The sequence below is a fragment of the Myotis davidii genome, unplaced genomic scaffold, assembly GCF_000327345.1.
Source record: "Myotis davidii unplaced genomic scaffold, ASM32734v1 scaffold428, whole genome shotgun sequence".
NCBI lineage: Eukaryota > Metazoa > Chordata > Mammalia > Chiroptera > Vespertilionidae > Myotis > Myotis davidii.
The window spans coordinates 2,037,774-2,053,189 of record NW_006299834.1 but is presented as its reverse complement, the minus strand read 5'-3'; the positions used below and the strand labels follow the sequence as shown (position 1 = coordinate 2,053,189).

General features: G+C 52.1%; 1 protein-coding gene across 4 annotated transcripts; it reads left to right on the top strand.

Annotated features, from left to right (window-relative positions):
• Positions 1–13: 13 nt before the first annotated feature.
• Positions 14–12,313, top strand: CCDC134 (coiled-coil domain containing 134). Of its 4 annotated transcripts, none has more exons than XR_001515933.1 (8): positions 14–218; positions 1,874–1,992; positions 3,264–3,385; positions 3,589–3,673; positions 5,313–5,494; positions 5,769–5,840; positions 9,811–9,996; positions 11,193–12,313. XR_001515933.1 is itself a non-coding variant. In XM_006775959.2 (7 exons), exons 2-7 carry the CDS (start codon positions 1,890–1,892, stop codon positions 9,934–9,936), a joined length of 690 nt encoding a protein of 229 aa, XP_006776022.1. In that variant the 5' UTR covers positions 14–142; positions 1,874–1,889; the 3' UTR covers positions 9,937–10,399. The 4 variants fall into 4 exon arrangements, 2 of the variants coding, with proteins under 2 accessions (XP_006776022.1, XP_015427434.1); XR_001515934.1 differs by lacking the exon at positions 11,193–12,313 and adding an exon at positions 9,357–9,465 and having other exon boundaries at positions 9,811–9,883; XM_006775959.2 differs by lacking the exon at positions 11,193–12,313 and having other exon boundaries at positions 14–142; positions 9,811–10,399.
• The last annotated feature ends 3,103 nt before the right edge of the window (positions 12,314–15,416 follow it).

Here is a 15,416-nt window from a genome sequence, read left to right as displayed (position 1 = left end):
GCGCGGTGGGCGGGACGGCGCTCGGCTGTCCCAGCGCTGCGGCTCCCCGGTACCGTGATCTGCGCCTTTGCTGGTCTCAGGAGGCACCTGCGAGCCGCACGCCGAGGGCCTGCCAGGCTGCCCCTTTTGCACCCCCGGCCTGGTGGGTGGAAGTGGGGTCTCCGGGCGGGTAGGCTCCGGGTGGGGGCGTGGAGACCGAGGGTCGAACCGGCTGGGAGGTAAGATACGCCTCTCCTCTTTGGAAAGACTCCTCTCCTCCCGGAGTCCCAAAGACTGGGGACAGAAATCGGGGTCCGCGAGCCCTGGGACCTGGCCCAGGGACGCCTCTTGCAGAATGCGTTCGGGTAGCTCGCGGAGCTGGGAAGAGCTCTAGGGCGGTGAGCGGGAGTGACAGTAGAGAAGGCAGAACCCTCCCCACGCAGCCTGGCTTTCTTTCCCCATCTTCCCTGTTTCAGTCATTACGTGCTGTCTGATATGCCCCTGGCCCAAGTTCTGCTCTAGTTTGTATCGGTTCTCTTGAGTCTGGAGCGTGACACTGGAAGTTAGTGAGTCCTGGGTGAACTTGCACAGCTGTTCATTCTCTAGGTTTCAGTTATATCCTCTGTGTGGGGTGGGGCTGGTTCTCTGGTGACCTGTCAGTAACTGCCCATCTCTCCCTTGGGCGTGGCCTGCTCTGAAATAGACTGCTCATTTAGACTTGGTTTAGCTTGGGAATAGCTGAGTGACTGGGCAGTTACCTCCCCTTTCTGGTTTCCACACTAGTAAAATTGGGCCCCTGTCATTTGAGTTTGAGGCCGTCTTTGGCCACTGAAATATTTGCACCCCACCAACTCCCTCTCATTCTTCTGTGCTTGTTTTACAAGTTTAAAATACCTTGAGTGCAGGGAGTTTTATCTTACTACTATATTCCCAGCTCTAAAACAGGGACTAGAGCAGTGATGGCGAACCTTTTGAGCTCGGCGTGTCAGCATTTTGAAAAACCCTAACTTAACTCTGGTGCCGTGTCACATATAGAAATTTTTTGATATTTGCAACCATAGTAAAACAAAGATTTATATTTTGATATTTATTTTATATATTTAAATGCCATTTAACAAAGAAAAATCAACCAAAAAAATGAGTTTGCGTGTCACCTCTGACATGCGTGTCATAGGTTCGCCATCACTGGCCTAGAACATGGGAGGTAATCAACAAATAACTGCGGAATGTTGCCTGAATAGGAATAGGTGTTGGCTTATGTGCCTATGGTACCACAGTGAATGAGGGCATCCCTTTTACCCCAAGACCGTCCTGCCTCCCTTCCTGCCCTGTGTCCCTTCCTTTCTGATGACAGAGTCAGGGAAGGAGGGAAACACCAGAAGTTTCACATCCCCTCTACTGCTTGGACCCCCTTGACCAGTTACTCTCCTGGGAGGCCAGGATAAAGAAGGTGGGGGGGTGAGAAGGAATGACACTGACCAGCCCCACCTTCCCCAGGTGCCTCACCCAGTCCTCCCCCACTGGAGCAGGGAGGTGACCTTATTTTTATTTTATAGTGAGGAAGCTGAGGCTCAGAGAGGCTGAGCAGTTTGCCTGATGTTCCACAGCTGGGAAGAGCCAGGGCTCTAGCTCAGAGGTCCAGACACTGAGCCCTGTGCTCTAAGTCTCCCTCCACTGCTGACATTTATCTTGCTTCTTCCTGCCTCCTATCCCACGGTCTTCATTGTGTCTGCTGGTCACAGGCCCTGGTCTAGGCCCTGGGGCTCCGGGGCTTCCCGATGTTGGGTTCTTGGTATTTGGAAGCTATGTCATGTCAGGGGGAGTTCAGTTCACCTCATTCTATTTATACAACACCATGCTCAGGTCTCACCTCCTTTCTCTATTACTCTCCTAGCTCCAGGGTCTTGGATATGGGCCTTTTGCAGTTCCTAGTCTTCCTGTTTGTCCTGCTAGTGTCTGGAACAGGAGTCACTGACACTCAGAGGACCTCCGTGGACCCGAGCCTGGAGATCTGTATCCTTTGGGGTTGGAGGTGGAGTTAATGTGCTATGCCTGGGGCACTTTCTAGGGATGGGTGAGGCCCAGCTGATGGGAATAGGAGAGAAAAGGTAAGATACTCTCATCAAACCTTGATTGAGTCCACTGCCTTCTGAGCCTCAGTTTCCCTATTATGTTAAACAGAGAAGGCAATTTACATCTCTCAGAGCCACAAGGACTCTGAGAATAGTACATATGTGCCTAGTACCTTGTGGGTGAGACCCTGGGCAGGGACTCAGGCCCTGGCATTCTGGGCCACCTACTCTGGGTTCAGGACTTGGGGACACAAAGATGAGTCAGTCCCTGGCTTTGAGGCCTTCACAGGCCTCACATTGTACTTTGTGATCACTGCTGAGATGGAACAGGAGAGAAACACTGCTGGCTTTTGAGCGAGGTCTTGAAAGAACAAAAGCTCGTAGGCGCCCTAGCCATGTGACTCAGTTGGAGTCACCTGTATACCAAAAGTGTGCAGGTTCGATTCCCAGTCAGGGCACATACCTAGGTTGTGGGTTCGATCCCTGGGTGTTTATAGGAGGTAGCCGATTGATGTTTCACTCACACATTGATGTTCTCTGTCTCTCTCTCTCTCCCTTCCTCTCTCTAAAATCAATAAAAACATATACTTAGGTAAGGATTAAAAAAATAGCCCTGACCAGTTTGGCTCAGTGGATAGAGCGTCGGCCTGCGGACTGAGGGGTCCCAGGTTCGATTCCAGTCAAGGGCATGCACCTTGGTTGCGAGCACATCCCCAGTGGGAGGTGTTCAGGAGGCAGCTGATCGATGTTTCTCTCTCATCGATGTTTCTAACTCTCTATCCCTCTCCCTTCCTCTCTGTGAAAAATCAATAAAATATAGTTTAAAAAAATAAAAATAAAAAAATAAACTCATAGAGAAGGGTTGGGGAGTATCCCAGGCAGAGTGTACAGTGTGAGCAGAGGAGCGCAGGTTCCTGAGACAGTGACTAGTTGTTGGAGATGGTGGGAAGACCATGGGGAAGGAGTACAGGAGCTAGGTCCTGAAGGGTTGTGTTCAGGCTCTTGGGTGTAGTATCCTCTGTACACTGGACAAATGATACATTATAGGATGCAAACGCTTCTCAGTTTGTTACTTCTCTGGTAGGGAGAGCCTCAGACCTGGGCATCTGTGGCCTTTGCAGATATTTGCTGGTCAGGAATGGGCCTTCTGGGTTGGGGCCACTGGATTATCCGGAAGTATCAGTGCCAGCTCCTTAACTTAACACTGCCCAGACAAGAAGATGTTTGAGGTGAAGCGACGGGAGCAGCTGTTGGCATTGAAAAACCTGGTACAGCTGAATGATGTCCACCAGCAGTACAAGATCCTTGATGTCATGCTCAAGGGGCTCTTTAAGGTGCATGCAGGCGCGGGGCAGCTCGTGGAAGCCTAGTCTTTGATCTGGGCACTGAGGGATGAGTAGGAGTTCCTTAACGGAATGGTGTTCAATTAGAGGGAGCTATGGGCACAAAAGATTTGAAGTTGGGTTTAAGTAAACTGGGGTGTGGCTGGGCGGTGAAGGCCTCTGCAAAGCCACTCAGCCAGTGGGGGTTCCCTCAGGTGCTGGAGGACTCCCGGACAGTGCTCCTTGCTGCGGATGTGCTCCCAGATGGGCCCTTCCCCCAGGATGAGAAACTGAAGGATGGTATGGTCTTCCTGACCTCTCCCACTCCTCCCCACCACCTTGATCTTCTCTAGTTGTTTCTTCCCTCCTGTTTTTGTCATGCTTTTTTCTCTCTGGAAACACCCTCTTGTGGCACCTTCCAAGTGTCCACCTTTGGTGGATAAGCACTTAGTATATGGTTTTCCAAGAATTTCTGGGCTTCAGAGCCAATTTCTGTGTCCCTGACACAAATGTATTCCTTTGTGCTGTCCTGTGCTTGGAGCACGGGAACCAGGGAGGAAGCTCTGCCCACTACCACTTGGGGGATCCTTGCCTTCTCCACCCCTGACCCTTCTAATAGAGAAGGCAAGGGTGTTCGCATTTACAGGAGAAAAAATAAGCCTACTGAAGTGTCTGGACAGTAGGGGCAGCTGCCCACACTCCTTACTACTGTTCTAAAAGCCTCAACCTTCTTAAATCCTTTTTGAGACTAGGTGGGACAAACATCCTATATAATAAAGAGCTAATATGGTAATTAGACTGGACAGCGGAACGACCTTCCAGAGTGACCAGTGGGCCGACCAGTGGGCAGGGGGTGCGGCCGCGAGGCAGCCGGGGCTGCGAGAGCCTAGGCAGCCAGGGCGTGAGGGCCGAGTCCCTTGCATGAATTTCATGCATCGGGCCTCTAGACATAAATAAGGTAAAAGACTATTCTGTGTCCCTTCATTCCCTCTTCCAAGAATTTCTTTCCGGTGATAATTTTCTCATGAACTGATGGCATTTTAGCAATAAAACCTCTTCGATTACACTAAGAGAGGATGGAAGTGGCCTTTACATATTGAATGGTGGGCACTTTTTCAAATAGCATCTCTCATCTCCACTGTAACTGAGGAAGTTACACATATAACTTGGCTCTTAGCCTTAAGTCAAGCTTACTCCTGAGTGCAAGATGGTTTGAAGCCCAGGGGTCTGTTCCCACTTGGCTCAGACCCAGCTGGGCCTGTCTTTGGAGGAGTCAGCTTATCTCTGCGCGTGGCCTGGCCAGTGGTGCTGAGGGCTGCCTGGGCCTCATCTGCGGGCACTGGAACAGGAGCTGCCGCCAGGGCTGGGTCTACACTTACTCTTCATGCTGGCCTGGGTCGGGGGACCTGCCATCATGGTGGACACTAAATTCAGTCTAACTGACCTGTTGATGAGAGGAAGGATATTAGTGGGGAAATTGATGAAATTCAAATAAGGTCTATGGATGTATTGTATTGATGTTAACTTCCTGGTGTAGATAGTTGTACAGTGGTTATGTCAGACTAGAGGCCCGGTGCATGATGCATATGCCTCCTTGTGCAGAATGACACCCACGTCTCTGGTCCCCACAGCAAATGAGTCTTCTAAGCCACGAGATACGGGGGAAAGAGCAGGGCCTCTGCAGTCAGACAGAGCTGGTTTACAGCCCAGATTTGCCACTCACTTTCTCCCCGGGTAAAATGGGAACGGCCACCACATCTCCCTCTAACGGTGGTTTGAGGATTCAGGATTTGGTGGACACAAAGCCCTTAGCACAATTGTCCGTCCTCTGCTTACTGGGCTTGGTGGGCTTGCCTCCATTGTCTGGGAGTGTCGGGGCTGGCCGGGAGGGCAGTGGAAGGGCATCTGCCCTGCGCTCTCATCAGGTCCCTCTCACCAGCTTTCTCCCAAGTGTTGGAGAACACGGCCTTCTTCGGCGACGTGGTGCTGCGCTTCCCGCGGATCGTGCACCACTACTTTGACCACAACTCCAACTGGAACCTCCTCATCCGCTGGGGCATCAGCTTCTGCAACCAGTCGGGCGTCTTTGACCAGGGGCCCCACTCGCCCATCCTCAGCCTGGTAAGGACTGGGGCGGGGACAGCCCGGAGCCCTGTCTCCCAGTGTCCTCTGAGCCTCGCAGCTACCTGCAGCTGGGCCTGAATGTCTGCGTTTTCTGTGATAAGCCTCAAGGCATCTTGAGGTGCCATCTCAAGGGGTTCTATGCTGACCTGGGTCCCTATGGGTCATCACCTGGCCCACAGTCTTGGGCCCTGGGTTCCAATGTGGAGGCAGTGGCTCAGGTGAGCAAGAGGCAGGAGAAGGCAGAGGATGACTAACTTTTCCTCATCTGCAGATGGCCCAGGAGCTGGGGATCAGCGAGAAAGACTCTGATTTCCAGAATCCATTTAAAGTAGACCACACAGAGGTGAGCTCTGGGGGCTTGTGGCCATGTCTGTTCTGCTTCTGCTGGGCTACAGGAAGCCAGGTCCTGCAGGGGTTGGGGTGCCTGCGGTGGAGTGTGAGGGCTTTGGACTTGGAGACAGACATACCCAGGTCTGGGTCCAGGAGCCATCACTCACTCACTGGTGCCTTTGGGCAAGCCATTGCCCTTGTCTTAGCCTCAGGCTGCCTGTCTGTTCATGGTGCACACCACCTATGGGGGCAGTCAGAGGCTGTGAGCACACCCTTCCCAGTGGACAGTAGGCACCCACATCAGGTGGATGTGAGGGCAGCCAGGGAGTGTCAAGTCATGCTCTTCTCTGTCCTTAAACCTCTAATCACCCAGCCAAGCTTCTATCCTACATTCCTGTACATGTGGCCATTCTAGGGGGCTGAGGTGGACTCTCAGGGCTGAGGCTGTGGGTAGGATGACAGATGGGGACACATACAGGAGAGGAGAGGAGGGGATCAGAGGGGGCCAGAAGGATAGGAAAGAAGGGCTGGCGGACTGGACTCCTCAAATCACAGGCTGGCCCCTGCTCTAAGGAGGGGAAGGGGGTCAGGATCGGTGGGCTCTCAGATTTTATACCCTGCTTGCAGGGTAACAAGCTAGCCTGCCACTGTTGCACGGATACCGACAGGTCAGAGGCATCAGAGTTTACAGCAAAAGCAGTTCTAGACCAGCGGTTCTCAACCTGTGGGTCGTGACCCCTTTGGGGGTCGAACGACCCTTTCACAGGGGTCACCTAAGACCATCGGAAAACACCTATATAATTACATATTGTTTTTGTGATTAATCACTATGCTTTAATTATGTTCAATTTGTAACCATGAAATTGGGGGTCACCACAACATGAGGAACTGTATTAAAGGGTCACGGTATTAGGAAGGTTGAGAACCACTGGTCTAGACTGTTGGACTGGTCATGTTGGTTCCCTGAGTCCCACAGGAGTGACACAGAGGGGCTCGGGTGGATGCCACACAGGCAGTGGGTTTGAAGAATACTAAGCTTGGAAAATTTACTGATTTATAGTGAACAGAAATAAACCCACTCTTCGTTTTGGGGGAGACATCACCTCATCCTTCAAGGTTCGCTGCAGGCACAATCCTGAGAAATGGCCCAGGTACAGAGTGGTCGGGGCTTTGCGTTCTTGGTGTATCCAGCAAGAACACGCAGGGACTCTCAGGCCACGTAGATTGCCTCCTCTGCAGGCCGTCCCTCAGCCCTACGTGTCTTGGCTTAACTCAGACTCCACGAATGTACTATTCAATCTATTAATCTGACTGATAGGGGCTAGAACCATATTTGTTCAATTTGTCTCAGACTGCATTTAATTAAGGCTGCCATCAACAGGACTAAGCCACAGGATGAGGCCAGCCTGAGTATTGGTCTCAGCCGTGTGCTTCAGGATCCTGGACTCAGCCGGCTGTGATCAGTTTTGGGGAGACCAGTAGGTCTTGTTTTAGACAATTGGATGTGGCCAATCTGTTATTCATTACCACCCACATAAGAGTTTACTGACCTGCTGATCTTTGATGTTATTGCCAGTAATTTTAAGGGCAGTAGATGGACCCCACAGCTACCCTCATCCCTAGTGGAGAGATACTCCGTGGCCCACTGTCTCCCACATTATACTGGATTTGGGTCACCATTACATTCTTTGGCCGAATCCTAAGTGTCACTGTGGAGTTGCAGCCTCAGTTGCCCCACATGATAGAACCCCAGGCCACTCGGGCATCAGGAGAAGAAGATGGATTTGTATCTGTCAGATTGAAACAAGGTTGTACTGGCATGAGTGTCTGCACAGGGTCACTTCGGGAGCTGCCTTTGATGGCATCAGGCACACAGAATAGTTCAGTAATCACGTGGTTGAGAATGATGCGTCCAGCAGCTGGTCAGATTGTCATCTGCAGCTGCCACTTGGCTTGGGCAGACTCTAGGATTGTTTTGCCAAGTGGCAGTGCTGGACATAAGGCACAAAAAGGATTGATTATTCCCTGTGTCTCTTGGGATCTAAGGCATTTTCTTCCTAGACTCTGGGATTATTGCTACAAGATCAGCATGTCATATCCCAGGACCTATAATGTCTCTTTGTCACTGATCATCTCTTACTTTCACCTAGATCTTTGTCCAGAAGGGTCAGATGTGAATGGGACAAGGACATTTTTACAAAATTTTCAGAGGCATATCATATCCCCATGGGCCACTGTGGGGGCAGTTGGCAAGGACATACTCAACCAATTGGTCATTATCCTAATGATCTTGGGCCATACTCTTCCAACCTGGGACTCCGGATAGCCAAACCAGAAATACAGAGTGGGTTTTGTGCCATCAATGGCGGCAGGTGTGTGGCTTCGTCTAGTACGAAAATGCATTCAAGTGGAAATGACTCCCATCTGGGTAGACTGGATCCGCGGTTTGGTTCTGGTCAGTCTCCTCAGAGAAAGGGCCTTCCTATGGGTATCTAAGCGAGTGACCCAGACTGTCCAGTTTTCAGCCACAATTTGTTTCCACAGTTCATGGCCCCGAAGATGGGTGGCCATCTCATCCACTCGTCTGTAGTCTTCTGAGTGGTAGCCCAGAAGACTGTGACATGCTTGGTCATTAGGAGTATCATCCAGCAAAGGTGGCGGCGGCTTTTAATTCAGATCATTGTCTGACTGGCCTTTGTGGCAGCTAGTCTTTCGTTGTTGTCACTGGAGCTGATGGCTGCTGTCACCCATAGACAGCTGTGTCAGGGGTCCCCCAAACCTCCCCCAGGTTAATGATTCCCTAGGGCTCAGTGTATGGCCATGCTCACAGCCATGATCTGTTAGAAAGACTGGCATGTCTGCTTGTTGATGGGAACGACCCATTAGGGAGGAGGGACTAATGGTGCGGGGGTAGGAGAGTTGCTCCATTGCCAGGCAGCACTTGAGTTTAGTGTCAGGAATCTAAAGTAGCTTTAGCCAGGCCTCGTGGGAAAGGGATCCAGGAAAGGGTGGGCAGTGTTTCCCTTCTGCTCCAACTAGGTTTGGGTCCCTGGTGAGGCTGAGCCATTGAGGATGAAGGGCCAGGATCCCTTGACCGGCCAGCTCATCTCCCCCAAGAGGACCAGAAAATTAACTTGTAAGGACAGGAGGTAGAGTGCGGTCAGGCAGCACTGTTCATGAGGACAGCGACACTAGAAGGGGACTGGGTTTTGAGGAGATGCAGCCATGCCAAGTTGGGGGCACATTTGGGACATCCCAGTGGAGGTGCCAGGAAGGCTCTTAGATATGGAGGTGCACATTTGAGGGGTAACTGGCCATATAGACATAACCGAAGCCATGGGTTTGGAGAGAGTAGAGGGAGAAAAGTGCCCCCAATCAAAGTCCTCCTCCTCCTCCTCCTCCTCCTCCCCCTCCCCCTCCCATCCCTGTTCACCCTGTGTTCCCGTTTCCTCACCGGCACCACCATCCACCATCTATGAAGCCATGAGCCTGGGCACTATTGTCTTCTCTTTCTCCCACCCCTTTCCAGGGTCTGTCAGTTTGACCTCTGATCCACCTGCTTCCTGTGCACTCCCTTGCCGAGACAGGATGCCTGCTGTCTCTTATTCTCGCTGGCTGCTCTCCCCTCCTCCTCAGGGGTATGGCAGCCAGGGCGTGGGGGGTGGTCTGCGGTTGTCGGGCACTCGGCCCCTCACTCTGGGAGGATTCTGTTTATTGTTTCTCTGATGCCCGTGCTTGTTCACACCGTGGTGCTTGTCCCTGTGCCCGGAATGTCCTCCTCCCCTCACCCTCTTTGCTGTCAGCCTCTTGGTTATCTTTCAACCCACTTAGCCTTGTCCCCAAGCCCATTTAACCATCTCCATGTCGTTGGCTCCCTGAGGGCAGGGCCTGCATCTGAGCAACCCTCCTGCCCCCCGCAGTGCCCTAGCTCGGAGTAAACTGCTGCCAGTGGACTGAGTCAGACCACTCTGCTCTTCTCCCAGTTCATTTCTAGCACCGACCCTTTCCAGAAGGCCCTGAGAGAAGAGGAGAAACGTTGGAAAAAAGAGGAGAAGCGGAAAGAGATCCGAAAAGGCCCGCGGATTTCGCGATCCCGGTCCGAGTTATAGCCCCGTTGCAGCCCATGGTTCAAGGGGCCAGGAGGAAGAGGAGGAGGCGGCATGGCCAAGGTGAAGCAGTGCCGTCTGGTTGGGGGTGAGAGTCGGCACCTGTGAGAGGGGAGGCCATGTTTGCTTGGCCCCCGGAAGCCGGCTTTGAGCCCAGCTGCAGGGACTGGGCTGCGGAGGGCTTGGGTTTCCTCCCAGGGCCTCCCTGGAGGGAGCGTTGAGGGGACCCTGTGCTGCAAACACAACTTTGGAGGTGCTGGGGGAGGTAGGAGAGGTGCAGGACTGGACCCTCCCTGTGGTTAGTACTGATGCTCGGCTGGCTGCTGCTCTCCCTGGGGAGGCAGCAGAACCGGGGTCTGAGCCACATGTGGAGGTGCCACGCCTGCTGCTGGCTGGACTGTGTCACTGAGCCACACGGCACAAGGTCCAGCCCCCTGCGAAACACAATAAAAATCGGCAAACCCTCTGGGAAAATCACAGCTGGTTTTGGCCCTAGGAAGCTGTGAGGCCTTTTCCAGGCAGGGGGCGCGGGGCCTGGCTTGGGGAACCAGAGGCCCTGTGCGGTGTAGAGAGCACCTTAGAGGATGTTCCGCTTCATCAGGGAGCCCCAGGCTCTGGCGGGCAGCAAAGTAGGGCTTGGCTTAGGCCTCCGAATCCCTTCTCTGCACTGTCCTTGACGAAGGGTCAGTGTTGGAAAGGGACTGGAAGACGAAGGGTCAGTGTTGGAAAGGGACTGGAAGTGTCCTGGGTGGGTGTTTATCCACGGTGACCTTGGAGTAACATGATCTCTATCCTCAGCTAACTGGGGACAGCCATAGAGCAAGCACAGGAAAGAGTCAGCTGTCCTTTCTGGCAATGCGGCGAGACCCTCAGCCTGTGGGCTGCAGCTCTGCAGAAGACTGCATTGTCATGGCAGGGCTGTCCCAAGCTGGATGAGACAGGCAGTGAGCTCTCTGGCTCAGGAGGTGTACGAGCGGAGACCCATGGTCACCACCAGGCAGGGAAGCTGCAGGGGCCTGAGCGAGCAGCTGCCCTTCAGTTGTGCTCTGCCCAGGCAGATAGGGAGGAGCTCTGGTGGGATTTCCAGCTCTGTCTCTTCGACCTTGCAAAGCCAGGGTCTACTTCTTAAAAGGAGAGACACATAACCACCCCAGAACCTACCGCCACCACCACCAACAGAGCCCAAGGGAGACCTGAGTCTTGTCTTAGCCCATCAGGCTTGCTGAGTGACCCTGGTCCACCCCTCCTCTGTTCTGTAGCTTCACTGGCAAAGTGAATATGATAACATCTGAACGGCTTCTCCAAGGCTGGGACCTGGCCTCTCAATGACGGGTGTCCTTCTCTGATGGTTCTTCATTCGTCCCATAGATTTGCTGAGCACCCACTGTAAGCCCAGCCACAGAGAGGGGTCCAGTCTTACCTATCCTCACCTCTGCCCCATCTGGTACCTTCATCCTCCTGGGCTCTTCCTTCTACATCTTCGGCCTCTCTCCATCTTGGTTGATCTCTTCCTCTCCATCTTCAAATGGTTCCAGGTTTTCCCATCTGACACCTTCAGAGAAACAAACAGAACTGCCCTGCTTTCCCCTCTCCTTCCCTTTGCTGCACTGTGGATTGTGGTCACTTGTTCCTGGAATTCCACCTTGAGTCATACTGTAGGCAGAGCCTGTCCGCGCCCCTGCTGGAGCTGCAGAGGCCCTAAGATACTCGTTTGTCCAGCCTCCTTGTAGCTAGCATTCAGTTAGTGACTGATGTGCCACTAACCAGATGCACCGTGTGAGTGTGGTGGTGGAAACAGTGGCCCACAGGGTCAGGGGGATTCCTCGTGGCCAGACCAGCTCCCAGGGTGCCTGCTGGTGGCAACAGCGATGTCTTCATTGGTGCGTTCAGCATGGTCTTGGACGTCGTTCCTGTCTGTTGAGCTTCCAGACACGATCTGTGACACCCGTGGAAAATCTGGGTGCTCCCAGTATCCCCTAAGACAGGGCTCCTCAGCAGTGGCACTGTTCACATTCGGGACCAGATAATTGTTTGTTGTGCAGAGGTCTGTGTATGTGAGATATTTAGCAGCATTCTTGGCCTCTACTTACTAGGTGTCTGTAGTCATCTCCCAGTTATGACAACCAAAATGTCCCAGACATTGTCCCCTGGGGGCAAAACCTCCCTGGCCACATCCCTTCCTCCTCCTTATCTCAGCCCCACATCTTCCTGTGCTGTCCCATCGCTGCCGGGAATGCTGTTAATGGTTCCTGAGGACCCTCCCAGGCCTCGGGGCCTCTGTGTTGTCCTTGTTTTCTGCTCTTGGTCTGCATCTGCTCTGTCTCTTCCCGACTTCTCTTTCCTCACCTGCGCCCTGAATAAAGAGTTTACTGGCTTAGTCTCTCCTTCCTTCTCCTTGACAGCTGCATCCTCTAAGACAGGGATAGGGAACCTTTTTTCTGCCAAGGGATATTTATAACATCATTCTCCAGCCATATAAAATTATCAACTTAAAAATTAGCCTGCTGCCCTAGCCGGGTTTACTCAGTGGTTAGAGCATCGGCCCTCAGACTGAAGGATCCTGGGCACATACCTCAGTTTCTCGCTCGATCCCTGGCCCCGCTTGGGATGCTTGGGAAGTGTGGGAGGCAGCCAGTCAATGTGCCTCTCACATTGATGTCTCTCTCTGTCACTCTCCCCCACCCCCCACTCCCTCTAAAAATCAATGGAGAAAATATCCTCGGGGTGAGGATTAACAACAGCAAAAAATTAGCCAGGTATATTTGGTCAAACATTTAATTAACTCACCCCCAGTGCCTTGGCAGGGCCAGACCAAATGATTACTAGTAGACCCGCAAGCTGGATGTTCCCCACTCCTGCTCTAAGACCACAAAGCTGATGGCACTTGCCCTGTTGTCACCTGATAAGCCTCAATCCTTATGTTTCAACTTACCCAAAACCAAATGTTATTTTCCACCCTGAAGCCTACCTCTGTGTTAAACCATGAGATACGTGCTTTTGCTTAATCCTGGAGGAAAGGATACATGAACTGAATCCTAAAAGATGGGGGGAGGAGAGAGAAGGAGACTGACACTGACAGAGGCCTACAAGGGGAGGCATCAGAAGCAGTAAATGATAAAACATGCCAAGTTCTCTTCTATGACCCGTCTGTGGTGGGTGTCTGGACATAATGATCATCTGGTCCAATCCCTTCCTTTTCACATGAAGAATGCAGGTCCTGAGGAGTGACTTGTCTGAGGCTGCTCTACCCCTGGAGCCAGCTTCGGTTCTCCCCGCCAAGGCAGGGTGCCAGCGGGAAGAGCTGTTAGGTTAGGTGAGAAGCCAGGGTCGGAGGGAGAATGTCAGTGTTCGTTGCTAAGGCTGGGTCCAGTGCCACCACCTTTCTTCTACAGTTTTTACTGAGCCTTCATTTGTGCTCCCTCAGGCTACTTTGCTAGGAACCAGGGCCTCTGGGCAGGTTGTGTCCACCTACTTAACCTGATGCCCCTACAGCAAGCATGTCAAACTCATGGCTCACCGGCCGCAAGTCTGACATGCTGTTCTACAACCTCCTGTGGGGGTTTCTGAGGGAATGAGAGGGCACTGGACCAAATTGAGTCATAGGGTAGGCCAGCAGATGGTTTCCCTCCCTCTCATCCCCCCACAGTAGGGGGAGCCCTGGGAGAGCCACTAAGAGGTGCAGTTGAAGGTCACATTGTCCAGCTCAGTGCCTGGTCCAGAACTGGGCAGCAGGGTCTGGTTTCCTGTTTCAGGGGGAGACCGGAGACTGGTATAATCAATACCAACTCTAGTCTGTAAACAATGAGAACATTCCTGTCTTTCCCCCCCAAAAATAAGACTATTTATGTTATACAATTCATTATAAAAAAAAAAGCATACTGAAATATCAAGAAGACAGTAAACTTTACCCTAAACTCACCATTCCCATAACCATGACTGACAGTCAGCCATTGGACCTTGCATACATTTGCCCTTCGTGTGAGCGCGTAGATCCCTGTTCTTTTCAATTACAGTAGCTACTCTGTGGGCACTTAATACATGCCAGGCTATGCCACATGCTGGCTGGCAGCAGCTTCTGCTGCCTCGGGGTCCTTGTCCATATTGTGTGTTGCTCCAGCTACACCAACACCATCTGCAGGTCTCTCTTCATTGTGTTAAGTTTTGTCGTAAATGTGGGCGGCTTTCCTGACATCCCAGGTCAGATCCCTGGTTAGGTTCATCACACCCTGTTACTTTTCTTTGATCGCTTGTGCTATTTATTGTCTGGGTTTTTTTGTTTGTTTGTTTAACAGTTGTTCACTAGACTGGCAGCTCTCAGAAGACAGGAACTATTTCTGTTTGCCTGCCACAGAGGTGTTCAATAAATATTATCAAAGACTGCAGATGATCCCGTTTAATCCTCACTACTATGAGGGGGACACGATTCCCATTTTAGAGATGGCAAAACTAAGGCTTGGACAGTTACACTGCCTGAGGGCACACTGTGTAAGTGGGCCCATAGGTCTGCCTCCACACGGCCTGTGTGCTCATAAATCTTGAGCAACAGCTGCCTCTCGCTTATAGGGAATATACTTTTGCCCTTTAACAATATATTGCAAAAGGCTGTCAGTAGGTATACAGTTATCTATGTAATTTTTAAAAAAATATATTTTATTGATTTTTTTACAGAAAGGAAGGGAGGAGAGGAATAGAGAGTTAGAAACATCGATGAGAGAGAAACATCAATTCAGCTGCTTCCTGCACACCCCTCACTGGGGATGTGCCTGCAACCAAGGTACATGCCCTTGACCGGAATCGAACCCGGGACCCTACAGTCCGCAGGCCGACGCTCTATCCACTGAGCAAACCGGTCAGGGCTATCTATGTCATGTTTAGTGATGCATGGTATTCCATTGTGTGGATGTAATTATTCACCCAGCCCCTTATTAGGCTTCCCAATTCCCTAGTTAGACTTCGGGGTGGAAGTCTTTAAACACACACACTTGCGGACTTCTTTGAGCACTGGTACTCCATTCCTTAGGATAAACTAGAATTTGCAGTTGTTTACGTAACCAGCTGCAAGATGGAGCGGTGGGTGCTTGAAGGAGTGGGAATCTGTGGGTGGCTGTACGTCAGAATTCCTGCGGAATTTTGTCAAAATGCTCACGCCGCCCCGCCTCGCGAGGCTCGTGGTAGCCCGGGCACTGGCATTGCTTTAAAGGTCTGCAAGCGCCGCAGGCCGACGGTCTGTGTGTGTGTGCGCGCGCGCGCGTGTGTCTGTGTGTGTGTCTCTGTGTGTGTGTCGTGTGTCTGTGTGTGTGTGTGCGCGCGCGCGCGCGCTTCGATAACCAGAGGAAGAAGCGCGTGTTTGCGGCAGGTGCGAAGGCGCAGAGGTTTTGGACAATTTAAGGTCCACGCCGACCCTCCGTTTCCTTTTTATAAGGGGCGTGGGAGGAACGCGGTTTGAATGGTCTCCATACTCCTCAGGGGCCCCGGTTTGATTC